The sequence below is a fragment of the Canis lupus genome, chromosome 29 (assembly GCF_011100685.1).
Source record: "Canis lupus familiaris isolate Mischka breed German Shepherd chromosome 29, alternate assembly UU_Cfam_GSD_1.0, whole genome shotgun sequence".
Classification (NCBI taxonomy): Eukaryota; Metazoa; Chordata; class Mammalia; order Carnivora; family Canidae; genus Canis; species Canis lupus.
In genome coordinates this window covers 37,293,669-37,314,488 of record NC_049250.1, presented here as the reverse complement: position 1 = coordinate 37,314,488, position 20,820 = coordinate 37,293,669, and the positions used below count along the sequence as shown (strand labels likewise).

The 20,820-nt window shown below is 37.7% G+C and overlaps 1 protein-coding gene across 1 annotated transcript in view; it reads right to left on the bottom strand.

Annotated features, from left to right (window-relative positions):
* SLC26A7 (solute carrier family 26 member 7) overlaps positions 1–20,820 on the bottom strand; it is a 113,887-nt gene that overhangs the window by 57,364 nt on the left and 35,703 nt on the right. The window contains exon 5 of the mRNA XM_038579731.1: positions 8,043–8,207. Within this exon, the coding sequence (XP_038435659.1) occupies positions 8,043–8,207 (165 nt within the window). The remainder of the gene's footprint in view (positions 1–8,042; positions 8,208–20,820) is intronic.

Sequence of the window (20,820 nt, the reverse complement as noted above, 5' to 3'; positions counted from 1 at the left end):
ATAAGCAGAAAACTTTAAGTAACAGTCACTAAATGATTAGTCCCATTAAGAGAGAAGCCAGCTATTGTAAGCATCTATCCCAGATAAACAGGTATGGTGGACAGCTATGGTCAGGATCTCCCGAAAAATGCCTAACAAAGGCAATATTTAGAAGACACTTGTCTTCTTCTGAGCCCAAAAGGCATCAGAAATCAAGTAGTTGAACACACTCATTCTACAGAGGTAGAAATCGAGGATCCAAAGACTAGTGACTTAACCCAGGTGACCTGGCTTGTGAGTGACAGAGTCGGGACAGTGACACAGGTTCCCTGAACCCTAGACCAACACATTTTACCAATGCCTCCCTCACTATTCACTTCTTTTAGTCCAGCAAATAATTGTTCCAAAGTTCTCCGGGGCTTTCTGTTGACCTTGGAAGATGGAGTGGAGATACTGCCCCTTTGAGGAGAGCATGTAGTCTTTGATTCTGGTTGTTAGCAGTGGGGTCTGGTGGCCCCCGGCTGCTTCTCAGGCAAACCCACCCTTCTTGCTCCCAGCCCCGCATCTTCAATCATGGGTGGCAAGCAACAAAGCCTTCTAACTTGATTCTCAAAGCTATGAGTACAGGGAGCGTGACTGTTTTTTCTTGACATATTCATGTTTGGTTAAAGTCTCCTTGCATCCATACGGTGCATTCACCTCAACTCTGTCTCTCCACCCTGAACAGAGATGAATTTTCGCTACCTTGAGCAGCTTGTATGAAGTATGGGAGAACCTGTTTCAGTATCATCACTCTCTAGAAGAGTAGGGGACCTAACAGGTCTAGGCACTAGGCTATCTTATGTGCAGTGACTCATTTAATTTCCCAATTAATATAAAGTCAGTATTGTCATTCCTCCTTTGCTCTGTCCCATTACCCGCCTTCAATTATACAACCTGGCTTCCTTTATTAACATTATCTGGGATGATCTTATTCATCAATCCATCTCCTCCTGCCCTATTTCATGCCCTCCTCAGTATTTCAATAAAACTCCATGGGAACAGGGCTATTATTTCTCAACCACATCCTCAGTGCCTAAGAGGCAGTCAGTTAATATTTGCTGATGAAATCTATTCTAGTGGTTCTTGAATCAAGGATGCATGGATACTAATCTCTTCCCAGCCATGTGTTGTTCCTCAAATCTCCCCATCAATCTGTTGAAGATTTCTGGTTTGGGGGCACCAGAGTGGCTCAATAGATTAAGAATCAGCCTTTGGCTCAGGTCATGATCCCAGGATCCTGCTCAGCAGGGAGTGTACTTCTTCCTTTCTCTCTGTCCCTCACCCCTGCTCATGTCCATTCTATCTCTCTCTCTCTCTCTTTCTCTCATAAATAAAATCTTTTTAAAAAATATTTCTAGTTTTGAAGCCTCACACATAGTCCAACTCTCCCATCCAGCAGATGGGGAGGTTGAAGTCTGCTGTCAGCCCTGGCTTTTGTTCTTTTAGGCAGCTTTCCCATCCTTGGGGCCTTTAAACATGAGCTACAATTGCCCAGACATGCCCTCTCCCTGCCCCAACTCACTTTCAACCTCATTATATTTGAATCCCACCTCTAAGCAGATATAGATTCCACTTAGAGATCCCTAAAGCCATTTCCAATCCCTCCAAAATTGATGTTGGTACTAGTTCTCTCTGTTCTTAAGAATTTGGTGTCTCCTATAAACTTTGTCTACATATCATATCATTAAACATTTTAGGATCGGTATTTTTCAAACTCTTCAAATCCCTCTACTTACTAAAATAGTGCAAACAGATAAACAAGAGAAATACAGGAAAAGCTGAAAGCATAACTCTAGGCTATATTTTCATGAATGCACACAAAACTTCAAAAGATCGAAAAAAACAACATTCTATTATTTTTCACATAATTATATGCAAACTTCTGATCAATAAGTGCTTCTCGCACTGGGAATAAATCCATTCACTATTGCTTTAAGAGATAAATTAAGTCTGCAACCGAAATGTGAACGAGGGGAAGTACGGAGTGTTAAACACCAGAAACAACACAGCACACGAAACTCACAACACGTACAACCAAGCTCGCCATGGCCTAGGTGGCATCCGGCCATCCCTTGTTTAGAATTCAGTTTAATTTGAATTACTGAGCATGGATTCTGTAGCGCTGCATTTTTCAGTGAATTGTGGGGGATAGAGAGAGCTTAACCCAAGATGGTTGAGTTGCAAAAATATTTGCCCTCTGATTTAGAATTTTAAAGTAACCTTTGTTACAAATTCCCATATAATTGTTCCGTATCCAAATTAAACCTGCCACATTTTCTATCCCAAGCATCACTGATTGAATCAAGCTGCAGATGAACATTCCTTTCCTCCCTCCTTCAATTTATTCTGTCCATTTTTCAGGGTATATTGAACATCCCTGCAATTCACAATAGACATGTCACAATGACTGCAGAGAAAACATAGGCTTTCACAAACCACCAAAGCGTGTTCTTGATTCAGAATTCCCAGAGGGCCTAGGTCTTCAAAGTAGATTTATTCCCCACACATAAACCTCATTTGTACATATTTAATTGTGATCTCATTCTCTATTTAAAAAAAAAAATGTTTCATTGGCTCTGATTTCTTTCTGACGTCCCTATGCCTTTTTATTAACATTCTCGGTTCCTGCTTTGCTGCCTTCAGGGATATATCCAAACTAGAAAAATCTTGCTAGTACTTGAGGGATGGGGGTGGGGATGAAACTGTTCTTCAGTCCTGAAACTCCTCATATTTAAGGAAGGAAATAAAAACTTCCAAGAAGGGTAGTTGACTATATTGCCAAGCTTGCCTTGTGCTCTTGGGTTTAATGTACAGAACTGTACATAATTATTTAGAACACTACTCATAAAGTCGTGCCAGTGAAACTAACTTCGCCAAATTTATCATATGTTGCTACAGGCTGGCGCCATCTCAAAGAAACCCACATGTGCTAATAGGAACTAGGAATTTTTGTAATTTTTATTGTGCCTTTTGGGGAAACATCCTTTCTAATAAAAGATACATCATCATTTCTCAATTTTAAAATAAATTATTCTAGAGAAGAACTAAACTTTTCCCTCTTATCTGTGTGGGGAACCAACTATCAGTCAAATATTTGAATCCTGAGAATGACAGGAATAAGTGAGCCAGATCCCAAGACAGAAGTGACCTTTGTACTGTTATTGCTTCTGCTCAGTGTGAAATGTATTCCAGCGCTGCTTATAATTTATTAAGCGAGTTTTTAACTGTTGGAGGTGGTGAGCTGAATAGATGGAAATATCTTTAAATAAAAATAAACTAAAAAACATAGCATTTCTTTAATTCTGATGACTAGCTCGTACTAATAGCAGATATGGTTATTTTTTTAACTTTTATAAAGTTTGAAGTCATCTTTCTAAGTTGCAAAAAAGAAGTCTAACTTTTACTGTTTAGCTTTGTTTATCTGATGGAGTCCTCCAGAGATTACAGGAAAAGCACTTATTGCTATTCTATTATTATTAATAGATAAAAGTATCTCTTACATAGGTAAAACTTTTAAAAATCTTAAATTTGTTATATCCAACTATGCATTACTAGTACAAAGATAATGTCTTCTTTGTAATGAACACTTATTATATTCTAGGCATTTCATGCAAGAAATGAATCCCAGTGGGTATAATTATCACCAATTTACGGAACAGGCAACCAGAAGTCAGAGAGACTTGGTCATTTGATCAAGGTCAAGGTTATGATCTGAATCTGAGCTTCTAAGATTCTAAAGTTCTTTCTCCTTTTCACTCTTCCAAGGAAAAGACAGATCAATTAGTGTCTACCTGACTGTATGAGCCCTAATAAAATCACCAGAGGTAGAAGTCAACTCAGAGGAAAAAAAACTGATTTTTACCTAATAAGTAACTAAAAAAGAATGTGCAATACTTCAAAGGTCATTGAGAAATGGCCATCATTTAAAATTCATTAGAAGCATATTAATACAGAGATAAAACCTGCAGAACAAAGGGAAAAGTAAAACATGATGTGTGAAGGGATATGGGAAAGCGAAATGAAAAGATGAATTTGGCCTAATTTTATCCACTTTTCTTGGGAATGGAGGCCCATCCGGACAGTGTTCCTGGGGATCTATCTGCATATGAAGACTCTAGAAATTCTGAGAGAGGCACTCAAAGGACACACAGCTGAAAGCTTTAGCAGGCTTTAACACTCTTGGGAGAGCCCTCATCTGGTGGAGCTCGTTAAGTTTTCAGCTAGAAAAGAAGCAGCGGCCCAAGTACTTGATCTAAGCCCCCGGCATTGGTGGCATGTGATCTAAATGCCAGATGTCGAAAGGGGAGAAGCATTAGGGAGCATCTATTTCTTAAGACCTATCAGGGGTCTGTTCAATAAACTGACAGGGCAAAACCAAGCAGATGCCACCACCTTGATTCAAACTGCTCTCTTAAAATGTTCTGCTGAGGCAAGGGCACCCACCACCCCAGAGCAACCAAAAGGATGGAGGTTTTAGATATTCAAACCAGATAATTAGATTCTCTCGATGCACAGAATTAGATGCACAGAATCAGGCATCCCCCCAGGTAGTAGACCCTGAAGAAATCATCCCAGTGGAAGAAAGGAGAGACCCGAACCTACAGTGACCTCAGAACAAGACAAACGCAGAAGGCTGTGTTTCCCCTCCAGTTGATAGTGAGGATTGCTACTATCGAAATTAATCAATAGACATTTCGGTCAGCCAAACTTGAATTCTTTTAAGAAAAATGACTATTCCAGCTGGGAAAAGTAGGAGTGGTTACTGGCTCATTGTGCAAGTGTCTCAAATAGTCTAGATATTAATTAATGTTCCAAAGATAATCAGCTACATATTCTTTATCTCTCATTAGCCTGAGTAGCTTTTGAAAAGGATATAACAGTTGTGAAAGCTCAGAAGTAGAAAACACAGTCAAAAAGCGAAAAATCAAAACAAAAATTTTTTTTAAAGTGAAAAATCCCAAAATGTGTCAATTCACTCTTCCCTGGGTTCTCCAACCTGATGACCAAGGCCTCCATTTTGTCCTCTATTCTCTACCTCAGTGCTGAGCTCAGCTCTGCTCCTTCATACACACACACATACCCTCCCCACCCCCCCGCCCCCATGATCCAGGGCCAAGTTCAGGTTTACATTATCATCATCAGATCCTTCAGCCTAACTACACCAAAGCTCACTTCGCAAATAACCCAGTGTAACCTATGCATGATGCAAAATTTATTTCTTAATCTAAAGCTCAGATCACCACAATTTTTGACATTAAAAAATTAGCAATCATTTTGAAATCCTGGCAAAGAATCAAAGCACTATTCCAACCTAGCAGCCTAAACAATGCAGGACTCTGTGACACTGAAAAGCAAGAGCAAGTTTTTTCATTTTCCACCAGCACAAAGCATAGCAACTTCCACCGACTGAATAATGTGAGTTTAAAGTCAGTCATCTATAAATATTTTAAAATCTGATTCTATTTCATTGTGAGACCTTAACCCCTCACCTCCAAAAGCCACACAGTATTTGATAGACAAGGTAAAGATTAAGTAACTTGCAGTTTTCCTCGCAAGAAAGCAAAATGGGGGGGAAATCATACGCAAATCAGTTTAATGTAGCATTTTATGCATGTTGCCACGAGGGAAACATTCCCCTATCAGGCTACCTTGCTTCTTTTAAGAGAACTAGAAAAAGGAGGGAGGATTATTTGTGCGTGTGAATATGACTGGAAAGGCTAATTTGTACCCCACTCATATTTCCTTACACTTCATGAGCACAGATGAGCACACCATTCAAGGAGGTCAAGACAGAACCTAGTGCTGATGTGGTTCTGTTGTGTAGACCCGGTGTCACCAAAAGTCTTAACTGGACCAGTCACCTGATGGCTTATAGCTACTTTGGTCTGCTTTTGTTTGATCTGGAGCTTGGATTATATTGCCTCCAGGCTCAGTTCCAGTGTTCTTGTTTTAGTTTTAAGCTCTCTTAAAAATGAATGAATCATTGAGCAGGATATCACCTAAATAACAAAAATTCAGAACCAGCTTCCAGCTCCGTGTTGCCAATCTTTATTACCTACTCAGAAAAACACACATTTAAGCAGATAAATAATACTACTTTCACAAACCCAAATGGCAAATTTTAAAAGTAGTAATAATTGAGTTGACAGTGATACGGTAAGAGTGCAATATTCATTAGCACAACTTTTCGGATTGAAATTTGGCAAAAATTGTATACCCCTTTGATCCGGAATTCCATTACTAGGAATCTATCCAAATGAAATAATTAGTGACGCAGATAATACAAATAACAAAGATACTCATGAAGCTGTGCATAATAGCAAAAGACCGTAAACCACCTCAACATCAGCAGTTAGATAAAGAAATTATTGTACTTCTATGTTAAACTAATATTTAGTCTTTAAGATTAAGAAAATTGAGGGTAGGAATATTGTCATTATAAAACATTAATGTTATTTAGTATACAGCATTATATTGTGGGAGTTCAGAATATGCCACCCCAAAATAAGCCTCTTTGACACATAAGGATTATCCTCAGTTTATTATTTTGAGAAACAGCAGACACAAGGAAGCTCTGAAGACAGAATAAGTTACCCTTTTGTGAGGGAAATTAACATTCATAAAGGAAATCTCCACTTGTAAGTTGTCTCCCTATCTGTACCAAAAAGGAAAGGATGACTCTTAAGTCACAAAAGAGTCTTATCAATGGAGGAGCAACTTAAATCTGCATAGTAAACCTTATCCTTGTTTACAGGATTTTTTTTTAATCTGTGTAAATATTTTATTGTTTTCAAATAGGATATTGAGATTTACATATTATTTTAAAGAACATGAATATACAGCTAACTGAAACAAAATACACAAGGAGCAATGAGACACGAGATACAATGAGAAAACTGGAGATGTTTTAAATTTAATTTGCTCTACGGGGATCATCAGGACTCCTGGATGTGATGTTGGCATGTGTATGAGATATTTTTTCTGTAAGTTCTAGCTGACATCCTTCCAAAGAGCACATGGTACTACAGCATCTAAGAAATCAGTGAATAACTAGGTTTTCCATCTTATCAAAGTACAAAGCATTAGTTCAATTCCAGGCCCTCTGCGAGAATCCAGTATCTATTTTTACTAAGTTCTTTGATGAATTTTATTAAGAACTTATTGAATCAGAAAGTGATTATTGAATCACCTTCCCATAACTTGGCTCCCCACACTCTTTCTTCCTTTGTTTTATGTGAAGATGATCTTTATGACCAAATTCTAGCCACCATGTATATGAGATATACTTGTTGGTTTTCTCTTGTTAATCTGTTTTTCTGTGAAAGGGGGTCCTCAGCTCAGAATCTAGAAGAGTAGAAGAAAAATATCTTTTTTCCTTCTCTACTACATAAAATTAAGTAAAATGAAGTTCGGTTGCCCTCAAGTTTATTAACAAGACATTCGTTGTCTTATAAAGCTCCACAGGATGTGACTTCCTGAGTAGTCATAGATTTTAGGTCAGTTTCAGAAAGAGACAGAAACAATAGAGTACTATTAGGATAATATTTTGAAGTTGGCCATAGGTTCCTCCCTCAGGTTCAAGTGACTTTTAATAACTGATTGTCTGTTATTGGGGATCCAGCCACCAATTTTGCCCAGGCCTGTGATTTGAGCCAAACCAGAGTTCACAAAACTGAATGAATGTGGTAGATTGTACTGTAGTTAACTTGGGCCACAATCCCAGTAGATGGCTTCCATTAGAAGTTGGCAACATATCTGGCCCTCAAAAAAATTCCAGTTATTTTTTCCAATCATGACCCCAAATTATATCATACTCAATTTTTATAAAGAGTTGCTTCCAAAATGAGTAGATAGAACTCATTAAATTAGTTTCATAAAATTCATTAAAAGTATCCTACAGATTGTACTGAAGTTGTATTAAGTTCCTTTAATATAGAAAAATCTCAGTGTTAGAATTAACCAAATTCTACTTTGTGAAACACACTCCCAAATATATGAACAAAGACATATGGGAAACTCACGTAAAAGAATCCAAGCGGTCCAGATATATATGGCATTTTCATTCCCAAGAGATACTTGACTTGTGAAGTCACGACGTGGGTGGCAGCCCCAGTTGTCATCGCACTAATCACAGGCTCTGTAAGCAGGAATGTGGCACTGCCCAGTTGTAGCAGAAACATGGCCACCTAAGAGGACAAAGGAAAATGACATTTCCCAAGGTTCCTAGAGTTAATTTCTGACACGTTTCATTTTCATTTCATACAGACATAAAGAACTGATGTGAAATGGGTTCCTCAAATTTTATATATTCAATATCTTGAGTCTTCTTGAAAACATAACTAGGTTCCAAGAGTTTTCAAATGTCATTGGGTACAGTGTAAGTGCTCCAGTTAAAGTGAACACATGTTTCCACCTGAAAACGGACTTTTCCTTTTTTTTTCTTTTTTCCTAATCACATATATAGGTCACAAAAAGGGGAATATGCTCAAATCAGTTCATATATGGGGATTTTTTTCCCTGGGGAAAAATTAAATTTGTGTTATTATATTTCAATTAAAAAAAAATTCAGAGGGACATGATTCACTACTCCACACCCAGTAGGCTTAAAACCTCAAAAACATTGAAGAAAAAAGCCATTTCTGGAGTTTCTCCCAGATTTTGAGAAAACGGAACACTTTTTTGACTAGAAACTCTGTCAAGTAGCTCTACATGGTCAATATTAATAAGATAACAGGACTTACTTGCATGTAGAGAAGAGCAAAAGGCAGAGATAGATTAAAGATATATGAATTCAGAAGCCCAGGAAACAGTAGGAAACTCATTTTCCTTAAACAGTCCCTTGCTATTCCTAGCATCATGCTTTATGGCAAAACCATGTCATGACTTAAAATTATCAAGTTGAAGTAAAAGCTGTGCATTGAGCTCTGCTGGGCAAAAGATGGACCAGAAGAATCAAAACTCTCTTCTCTCACAATTAATATAGCAACGGTTAGTGTTCTTCGTTCACCAGAGAGAGCTTTCAGAAGATGGCCCATCCTTTGACTGAACACATCTGTGTACACTCAATCACAGAAACTGAAAAATATAAAATTCAGTGTCTTGAAAGTGACCTTAAATGACATTCATGAGTATCCACACTGGAAAAGGGAACAAAGTGGGTCATGTTGATATGTTCCCTCAATGTGTTAATTATAATATTTAGGTCGGGTCTTAAAATTCCTGCTGGAAAATAAGATTAATTATTAAAAATCAGAGGAAAGAATAGCAATGAGATCTCCTTCTATGAAGAGCTCACACTGATGAAAAAGAGAAGTATAATGTGCTACCTGGTAACATGAAAGCATAAATTGCAAAATATATCATTTCTATCATATTCCAAGGCCCTGTGACCAAAAACAACCATTCTCTGAACTTATATTAGAGTTTCCTGGGCTCATATCTGAAAACTTAAGTTCTAATCATGGCTCCACTATATCCTAGTTTTGTAACTATAGAAAACCTACTGAAATTTTCTGAGCCTCATTGCCACCTAAAATCATTAAGGTGATGTCTACACTATCTGTCCTGTAGAATCATTATAAAATGAATATGAAGTAATGTAAGAAAGGGTTTCGGAACCTGTAAAATGTGCAACATATGTGATGCACCAGGAACATCATGAGGTATTGTGCATATTCACCCAGTAAGGAAAAAACCAGCCACGGTTTTGAAAACATAGTAGAGGCCACACCTCATTTTCCAACTCTGGAAAACTTGAAGGAATTTATCACTGCAGAAAGAAATGAAATTGTTTGCAGTTTAGCAACCCCCTTTTATACAATATGTAATAAAAAAAAATAATATGGATTGCCAACATAGAAATCAGGCAATCTGTTTCTGCCAACATAGGAGGCCAGAGCAGCAGCTTCTGCTACTAACATTTTTTTTCCAGAAACTATGTGTGTGTTTGTCAAAGGAGAAATGTCCTGAGGGAAATATGCAATCAATGGTATAGGTACAAATGGAACACACTGATCTTCTTGGCAACTCTTGATTCATAGTCTGTTGATTTTCATCCTGAACACACAATCAGTTAAGAAAAACATTGAACCAATTTTCCCCCAGTGTCTATCTACTAGAAAGTAAATTCCAGCTTATGACATTAACTCTTACAGGCCCTAAGGATAAAATTAGCATATTATTGGGGTCAGATGAACACTAGAGAGTTGGATTTTCAATTCAGCTAAATGCAGCCTACAAGCAATCCAAATCTTTGAAATTGTGAAACCTGTTTGCCTATATGGAATTTTATGCAAATGTGGAATGTTGGAAAGTTCTTATCTCTATGCCAAGAAATCTTATCTTCATTTCTTTTGAGAAGCAACCTCTTTTGGGAGGCCTTATGTAAGTCATCACCATTCTACCTTCTGTTTATTACTTGTTTCCTAAATTCTAGCACCTTTCTAGAAGAGTTAATGATTTTTCATGGCCAAGAAACAAAGGTCACTTAGCCTGAAATCATTTACCCACCACTTCCAGCTAACCGCTGTCTGCCAGTAGCAGCTTCTTAGTCATTTTCACAACCTGAATGTTACAAATGGAAGGGTCCAGGAAAGTACAAGATATAAAGAGTTCAGCCTTTTCATATATTGAAAAGACGTATACCTGCCTTACAACAGAAACCAGAAAAGATGAAGTACCCTCCTTAAAACTTATCCAAAAACTCAAAGTGTTTTTGTAATATACTACTTGTACACATTTTTATGCTTAAAAAAAAAAAAATCTTCCCAGCAAGAGATAAATCCCTAAAATGGAGAATTCTTGACTCAGAAAGGTCAACAAGCCCCTTAAGAGCTCATTTCTGATACAAGCCATTGGGTATGTGAAGGATGATTGCAAACATGTGAGATTTTACTGAAGAAAAATTACTCTTTTCTGGATGACAACATTCTCCATAACCCAAGGCAATGGCAGATATTTTAAGGAGGAGAAAGAGGAAGAGGAGAAGGAAAAAGGAAAAGTGAACAATAAGAAAGAGAAGAGAAATTCAAGAACTCCTCTTTTCCCACTACCCAAATTTTAACAGTTTATTCACATCAAAATTAGGGCCCTAATACAGAGGCTGATTGATGCACACAGCCTGAAGGTAGCAAGTACTGATGCAACAAAGGTTTTGCAAGAAGCACCCCACAGATGGATGTGGCTCCTAAGATTATCTTAGAATTTAAGTATGTGAAATGAGGACCCTTCTAGACTATTTTGCTTGGAGGCCCAGTATTTAAATTTTATACCAATGTTTAGTATTTTTTTTAAGCTAATGACTTAATAAACAGCCACCTCAGCTCCTTTTGCTAATAATATAGATGACAATAATTCTAAACTGGCTAGCGAACTCCCAAAATTTGGCCATGCAATGTTTTATGAGAAAATAAATTTTATACAATCAATATACTTCAGCTGTTTGTAGTAAAGCTGATGATCTGGGCTAATGCTGAAAACCTCTGACACACATTATCAAGGTTCACTAGCGTGATACTATTGGGTAATGTTTCTATAAACACCATGTGTTCTATATAAATTGAATGCATCTCAGATTTCAGGCTTTTTTTTTTTTTTTTTGCAAACGGCCTTAAAATAGTGAAAAAAAGAAAAGAGTACATAGTAAACAAGTATACTAACCAAGTGGACAGAATACAGCATGTATTTCAGGTTTTGTCAGTTTGTTTGCAATCTGTTTTTTTTTTTTTTTTTTTTTTACATTATCCCAAGTCATTCATTTGTCTGTTCAATAAATATTTACTGAATACCTACGGGGGGCAGGTGGAGCATTGTTGCAGAATACAGAGATAAAGATAGGGTTCATACTTTAAAAACCATTAAAAGAGAGGTGAAATGAAGATGCTGGGAGGGGGCGTTATTAACCAAAAACATAAAGAACTGCAATGTAGGTGTTGCTCAGAAGGTAGTCTGAGAAGCTCTTGGAGTGGGAATTCAATAAGAGCTTGTGTTCTTTACTGAGCATCGAATGCAGATTTGGGGAAGAGAGCTAAATCACTCATAACAATAGGAGATGAGAGTGCTCCATAGAGGATACAGCAAAAAACAAAACAAAACAAAACAAAAACAAAACAAAACAAAAAAACCCTGTGTGGTCAGAAAACTTGAGAATGAAAAATGTCAAATGGATACCTCTAAAGTTATACACTGCAAAATTGAGAATATAAAACCCTTCTCCACACTTTTCAGTGCTAAAAGGGAAGGAGCTATCAAGCCATGCAAAGACATGGATGTATCTTAAACCAATACTGTAAATGAATGAAGACAGTCTAAAAAAGCTATATCCTGCATGATTCCTGCATGTGATAGTCTAGGAAAGGCAAAACTATAGAGACAGTAAGCAGATCAGTCGTTGCCAGGGGTTTGGGAGTGGGAGGATGTGTAATAGAAAAAAATACATGGAATTTGCTAGGATGGTGAAACTATTCTGTATGATACTGTAATAGTGGATACATAACATAAGCATTTGTCAAAACCCATAGATCTTTACAGCCCAAGAGTGAACCTTAATGGATGAAAATTTTTTTAAACATCATTCGGAGGTCAGGAGATCCCAGAATGGAATGCAGAATATGGCAAAGAATCTGACAACCACTGCTGTGTTTACTATCTCTATAAATTTTGCCTTTTCCAGAGTGTCATTTGAATAGCATCATATAATATATAGACTTTTCAGACTAGCTAAATGGATGAAATAACCTCACTGAAAGGGGTGGTAAAAAAAAAAAAATCGCTCATGTGAATAACTCTGGAAATGAGTAAAGTCTGTAAAATCAATGATGAAAAAGAAACCTGTAGTCCAGCTATCCCATGGGACAGGAGCTAACTCTGAAACCACTATACATATATACTGGAATTAAAGATTAAGTAGATGGGTAGTGAATGGTGGGAGCCAGGTTTCTCACAGTTGGAGAAGTTACAGACCAGTAAGGGGAGGCTAGAATGATTGATGTGGTAAGGGCTTAGAGTTGGGGATATCTGAGGACTCATGTTTCGAGATAGATAATATGTAGTCTGCCTCTGATTTTTTACATTTAGCAGACTGTGCAATACATTTACTCATTGTGTTACTTCTAAAAGCTAACAAATCTGGAAAATGTATTAAGTTTGTTCTGAAAAATATAAACTCAGAGCGGTAGCAGAATTCTTCCCCAAATTCCCACCCCCCAATTATTCAATAAAACACTATTTTATGAAGGGATTTTGCAGATAACATTAAGGTTATGGCCTTTACAACAGGAAGAGTATGTTAGAGGAAAAAATAAAAATAGATATGTATAGGAACAGAGAGATGTCCGCATTTATTTCCTCACTCTGTCAGCAGAGAGGACTAGAAACAATGACTCCCCATTTGCAAGAAGCATACCTAGCACCCAGACCTTGATCTCGAGTACCATTCTCTAATAAAAGAAACCAAGGCTCCTCAGAGAAATGGTTGATTCTAGGACTAGAGAAGGAAATATACATTATGAGCCTGGATCACCTTGTAGTGGCAGAAACAGAGGAAGTGCTCCCAAAACAAACAAACAAACAGGGGTATGTCAAGGAGGGACGTAGGAGCCAAATGAAAGATTTCCCAATGCCCAAAGCTAGAACAATTTGAGGATCAACGTAAATAAAGTAACATTGGATTTTAACCCACAGGATAAAATATTCTTGAGTCCATATTGATATAAATAATTGATTACAATTTTAAAGTAGGGGAGCTGGGAAATCTGCAGTGTAAATTATTGTTCCAATAATTTACACAGACACTTCCCATTCCTTACCTCAACTCCTCACTTAAGGTTAACTCCTACCTCTTAAAGGTGGGCTCTGCATATTGACTTCTTTCCAAAGAATACAGTATGGAAAGGAAAGGAAAAGAGAAACTTTATACTGACGCAACTTGACAAACACTAGTTCAGCCAAGTGATGAAGGTTAACATCAAGAATGATAAGTTATATTGATAAGTCTAGACTCCTGATATGATGTAATCAGAATGTCACTCTATATCTATCTCCCTGGTCTTCCTCCTAAAAATCCAAAACCCCAGTCTAATCATGAGAAAAATATCAGACAAATCCCAATGGAGGGACATTCTACAGAATACTGACCAGAAGTCCTCAAAACTGTCAAGGTAATCAAAAACAAGAAAAGTCTCAGACATATTTCACAGCTAAGAGAAGCCTAAAGGGAAATAGGACAATTAAATGTAATGTGGTGTACTGGATGAGGTCCTGGAACAAAAAAAAAAATGACATTAGGTGAAATTAAGGAACACTGAAGACTACATGTGGGCTTTAGTTAATAGCAATGAATCAATCTTGTTCATCAGCTGTGACTAATATATCACACTAATGTAAGATGTTAATAATAGGGAGACTGTAGGTGGATGGGGTAGGTGGCAACTCTGCTCTCTTTGCAACTTTACCGAAATCTAAAATTATTCTAAAACAAAAAGTTTTTAAAAAGGGAAAGGAAAAGAAAACCTCCTCCACATCTTCCACAGAATCTTCAGGTAAGTCAACATCTCTCCCCATCGCGTGTTCCATGCGTGACGAGTTCCTGAGTGCCGCACACATAGGCATGGGGTAAAGAGGGACCCTCCGAGGAGCTTCAGATGGCTGGGCTTCAAAGGTATGATGTGTGTCCAAACCATACCAAGACAAGCGTGCGCACATATAAAAGAGAGGAATAGAAAACGTGCCATAGATTTCAGAGGGAGAATTATGCTGGATAGAGGTTAACTTGTACCATGACACTAAGGAGGAATCCAAGCGAGAGAAGTTATTAGAAAGTGTTCCAGAAAGAGGGAAGAATCTGAGTATGAAGCAGGACAGCGTGGGATATGTTCAGAAGACGCAGAGCTGCTAGTTTAGAAGGAGCACAACTAGCCTAAAGGGAGTAATAGAAGATAAAGCAAAACATTTTGAAGTCAGAACGTGGAGCACCTTAAGAGTAGTGAAAAGATAGTTTTGCAGGAGTGAGTGACATCACTTTCCCATACATTTATTAAACACCTAATTTTGCCAAGAAGTGTGTTGTACACTGGCTCAAAAATCAGAGCTGGGCTTTGGAAGGATTAACCTGATTATAACATGTGGAACAACTGGCCATTTAAAAGGTCAGGATAGGGATCCCTGGGTGGTGCAGCGGTTTAGCGTCTGCCTTTGGCCCAGGGCGTGATCCTGGAGACCCGGGATCGAATCCCACGTCGGGCTCCCAGTGCATGGAGCCTGCTTCTCCCTCTGCCTGTGTCTCTGCCTCTCTCTCTCTGTGTGACTATCGTAAATAAATAAAAATTTAAAAAAAATAAAAAATAAAAATAAAATAAAATAAAATAAAATAAAATAAAAGGTCAGGATAAGGGATCCCTGGGTGGCGCAGCGGTTTAGCGCCTGCCTTTGGCCCAGGGCGCGGTCCTGGAGACCCGGGATCGAGTTCCATGTCAGGCTCCCGGTGCATGGAGCCTGCTTCTCTCTCTGCCTGTGTCTCTGCCTCTCTCTCTCTCTCTCTCTCTCTCTCTCTGTGTGTGCGACTATCATAAAAAAATAAAAATAAAAAAATAAAAATAGATAAAAGGTCAGGATAAGAGGAGTAACTGAAGGAAAAAGGACCAAAAAACAAACAAACAAAACAACTAAACTGGACACGGCAGGAAGGGAGAAGAGAAATGAGCCATGTGTTGGATTATCCAGAGGCAAATTGATCATACATACGCTTAGAAAACACAGTTTATTTTTCATTTGATATTGTCAAGTGTATCAGAAATTCACTGGGCTGTATTTTTATTTTTCACTGGGTGGTGGCTGGGGAATGGCAGTGGGAAGAGGTGGGAGATTTCACGGACTAGGTCTTCACATTTCAGCTAGACAGCTCTGACAACATTCATAACCAAATTAGAAAATTATAATATATTTTCTTACTCCTTTTTCATTAAGAACTGTTTACAGTTTAAACAGATATAAACACATTCCCTATCTTCTGGTCAGGGATAAAGGGAGAGAATGGTACATTAATAAAAGTTAAAAAAAATCTCAATTTAATTTTGGCTGCTTCACATAGTGATACCATTAACATTTAATTGACCTTTTTCTTATTCAAGTTATTCAACTTACATTTATTAAATACTAGCTAGTGGAATTATAAACAGTCTCTGCTCTAGAGACTCTAGAGATTCCATCTAGAAAGGTGGGTGTAAATATGTGGAAAATATTTCTGTAGATTGAGAAGTGCTATCATGTAAGTCATGAGCAATGTTTTACCGAAGGAAGTGGGAGGAACCACATATAACCATGTCCAGAGATATCAGGGAAGGCTTCTCTGAGGTGATTATATTTAAGCTGAGCCTTGAGAACTATGCAAGTGACAGGGAAGAGGACGTTGAGAGCCTGGAGAATGGCAGGTGTACAGCCAAAGCCATTGCCCCACCACTCAAGTCATGCCTGGCGACAGGCTGCTGCTGCTAGTAAGCAGGTCAGGCGTGAGAAAGAACCAACACAATGCCTGACCTTAGAAGTTGCTGGGACTCTTAACTCTGGGAAATGAACTAGGGGTGGTGGAAGGGGAAGGTGGGCGGGGGGGCGGGGCGCGTGACTGGGTGGCGGGCACTGAGGTGGGCACTTGACGGGATGAGCACTGGGTGTTATTCTGTATGTTGACAAATTGAACACCAATAAAAAATAAATTTATTAAAAAAAAAAAAGAAGTTACTGGATGGTGTTTTCCTTGCTTCCTAAGTATGAGCTTAGAAAGCCACGTCGCTAGCATAGCAGTTAGGAGACTGTACACTGGAGCCCAACTCCTACTTGGCTAGTTCCTAATGACGAGATTCTAAATAAGTCACTTTACCTTTCAGTACCTTCACCTGTATAATGGGAACAACAAAATGATTTATTTCATAAAATGTTGATGGGATTGAAGGCGTAAATATATGCAATAAGATGAGAACAGAGCTTGGCATATAGTACAATGCTAAATATTATTATCATTATTTTTAACTTGAAGAATTTTCATTTTTATAATTTTAAGGATGTTATAATTCTACTTTTATGTGTATTACTTCTTAGCTTCACCAGGTACAAATACAGTTAGAAAGATTTAGATTAAATAGAGTAATGACTTCCTGAGTATAACGGTTGTGAAATAGTCAAACATCATCAAGAAAAATTTTAGATTATGTTCCCCCTGCACTTCAAGAAGAATGAAGTCAATGATTTTTCTGGAAGGAGTATGTATATGATGTGTTGAATAGGCAGGGTAGACCAGTCTGTATCTTAAGTCTTTCCTATAGTCATGATCCCACTATTTAATACGCCCCCAAAATGTTTAGTACAAAACCAAAAGCAAATGAAAATCCATTTGGGTCTGCAGTTGGTTTCTATCATTCCTGAAGACATAAACCTATGTGTTTCCAGAATGCACCGGACAATAGTACAAGACTCTGCCACTAAACACCCCATGCTTGTGCAACTCTCAAACAAAGGAGCTGTATATCCCCATGTCCTCCAGGGCAGAAGCCTTGTCCCATAGTCACTTCAGAAAAGTAGAGCTTGGGAAAACTTCCAGCAGTAAATGGGCAGGGGACAGTCCCAGACCCTTCTCAGTTCTTGGAAAAAGGAATGGGCAAAATGCCCAACATGAGAATAATAAAAAGCTACAGGGAGAAGAGAACAATGGTTTTTAAAAGTGACTTAACTTTTATTGAGTGTTTGTGTCCCCAACAGAAATGCTTACTGATATTGGCATTTTAAAGGGCTCCTCTTTGCCTTAAAATTAACACCTCATTGCTCTGACTAAGCAAGCGATTCCTCTCTTGGCTGCTACTGTTTTTTGGCTAGAAAATGTTTCTTTTTAATTTTTTTTTGAAAAGTAACACTACTAGCACAAAATTGCATCACTCCCAGCAGAAAGCCTTTCTTTGCAAAATGAGACACTTACTGTACCTTAGAAATAGATGGTACAAGTGGAAAGTAAAAGATTCCCAGCCCAGAAAGTTCCGTTTCAATCAGATACTGCCTGAGTTCTAATCATAGAGGTCCTTTCTATGTTACAAAACCATTACCAAAAAAACCTAGAAAACCAACAGCAATGACGTTACACAGAGGAAAGTAAATCAAACCAAAAAATAATATAGCATTCACTCATTATAACATGTCATCCAATGGGCATATATTTCCCCATTGGAAAAAGAAAAAAAAAAGCTAAATGCTTATATGTGACATGTCTGAGTGAATAGAACTAGGAGACAAATGCATAACTGCTGTGCTCTGTATTGGAAATCCTCAGGTTGCTATGAGAAAGTCGAACCAGAAGGGCACTGTTTTTATGAAACTAGAAAATGCAAACTAATCTACAGTGATTGATGGTTGAAGGGAGGCGGGAGGTCTTAAAGGAGTGAAGAGAAAGTCAAGTGTCAAGGAAAAAATTGTGGGAGTCACAGATATTTTCACTATCTTAACTGTGGTGCTGGCTTCCTGCATGTGTCAAAACATCAAATTGCACACTCTAAATATGTGGAATTTATATATGGTAATTATATGTCCATAAAGCTGTTTTTAAAGGGCCCATAATCTAATCTGCAACATAGAAGCCTATCACATTACATTATTGTGGTTGTATAAGTGCATTTTATACTAGCAATATAAAAAAAAATGGTAAGGGAGAAGAGAAACAGGAATCATGTCCTTGCCTGAATGACAATGAATGAGAGATATGTGAATGCATTCATGTTTATGATGTACACATAAACAGTTTACCTAAAAGGTAATCAAACCGCTACAAGGCAAGTCTCTGTATTCTGGTGAAAACAGCCTATAGTAAGGAACGCATCAAGAAAGGCCAAGTAGACAAAAATTAAATAATAATATTGAAAACTTAATAACTTAATCAATAAGGTAGGACTTACAGCTCTACACTAAGAGACTATGCCTTCTTCTCCCCAAGCGCTCATGAAACATTCACAAAAATTGATCATATATTAGGTTACAAGAAAAACAGCAGTAAATTAGAAAATGTAGAAATATTACAAACAGCTCTCTCTGACCACAATGCAGTAACGAATTATTGGCAAAACTGAAAAACAAAAAGCACCATTCATTTGGAAATTTAAAACCTTTTCCTAAATAATTGTTGGGTGAAAGGGGAAATATAAACCGAAAGTACTGAATTTTTTTAAAGATTTTATTTATTTATTTGACAGAGAAGGAGACAGCACACAAGCAGGGGGAGCAGCAGAGGGAGAGAGAAGCAGACTCTCTGCTGGGCCGGGAGCCTGATGTGGGGCTTGATCCCAGTACCCTGGGATCGTGACCTGAGCCAGAGGCAGATGCTTAACCAACTAAGCCACCCAGACACCCCAAAAGAGCTGAATTTCTAAAATGTATTGACCGTTAAACATTATCAGAATGTATAGAAAACATTTCAAGCAATGAGCATGGGAAAATTCACTAAATTCACTAAATGCATTTATCAATAAAAATTTTTAAATTATAATAAATGATTGAATTCCCAACTCAAAAACTAGAAAAAGAACAACTAAACTAAAAAGATAGCAAAAGGAAATAAAAGCAGAGGTAGCAATAGAAAAAAGTAGACATACTGCTTCAAAATCCTAGTTTTTAAAAAATAATTAAAATAGACCAACTACTAGCTAACTTGATCAAGAAAAAAAGAGTAAAGTACAAATATAAAACTAAAAAATGTCAAAGCAGAAAACTTTAAAACAAGAAACTTTAAAAATCATAAGAAATCAAAGACCTACATATAAATAAATTTGAAAAGCTAAATAAAAAGGATAATATTCTAGGGAAATACAGATTACCAAATTTGACCATACTGGAGACAGAGTGCTGCAACTGACAGCTTCATAAGAAACAGAGAACATTATCAAGAAATTATCACCAGGGGTGTCTGGGGGGTGGTCAGTCGGTTAAGTGACCTCCTCTGGCTCAGGTCATGATCTCAGGGTCATGGGATCGAGCCCCATGGCAGGCTCCCTGCTCAGCAGGGTGTCTGCTTCTCCCTCTCCCTCTGTCCCTCCCCCAGCTTGTGCTCTCTCTGTCATAAATAAATAAAATCTTAAAGAAAAAGAAAGGAGAAAGAAAGAAGAAAAGAAAGAAAGAAGAAAGAAAGAAAGAAAGAAAGAAAGAAAGAAAGAAAGAAAGAAAGAAAGAAAGAAAGAAAGAAAGAAAGAAAGAAAGAAAGAAGAAAGAAAGAAAGAAAGAAAGAAAGAAAGAAAGAAAGAAAGAAAGAAGAAAGAAAAGAGCACCAGGAAACGGATCACTTCAATGGGAGATTTTTAAAGGGAGGATTCCACAAACCCTTCTAGTCCTAGATCCTCTAGAAGCGCTTAAGAACACTAGGAAAAAAAGGTTGAGAAGAAAGTAAAACATGGATAACTAGACCTGATGCAGAGAGCACAAAAAAGGAAACTACAATCCACTAGCACGGAAGAAAAATGATGCTAAAGTACTAGATAAAAAATTAATAAACGGAGCCTGGGTGGCTCAGTCAGTAACATATCTGCTTTTGGCTCAGGTCATAATCTTAGGGTCCTGGGAGGGAGCCCCGCATGGAACTCCCTCCCAGGGCGCCCCACCCCACATCCAGTTCCACACTCAGTGGGGAGGCTGCTTCTCCTTCTCCCTCTGCCTTTCCTACTGTTTGTGCGCTCTCTATCTCTCTCAAATAAATAAATAAATAAATAAATAAATAAATAAATAATATCTTTAAAAAATTAATAAACAGAATCCAAAACCACATTAAGAATAAAATACACC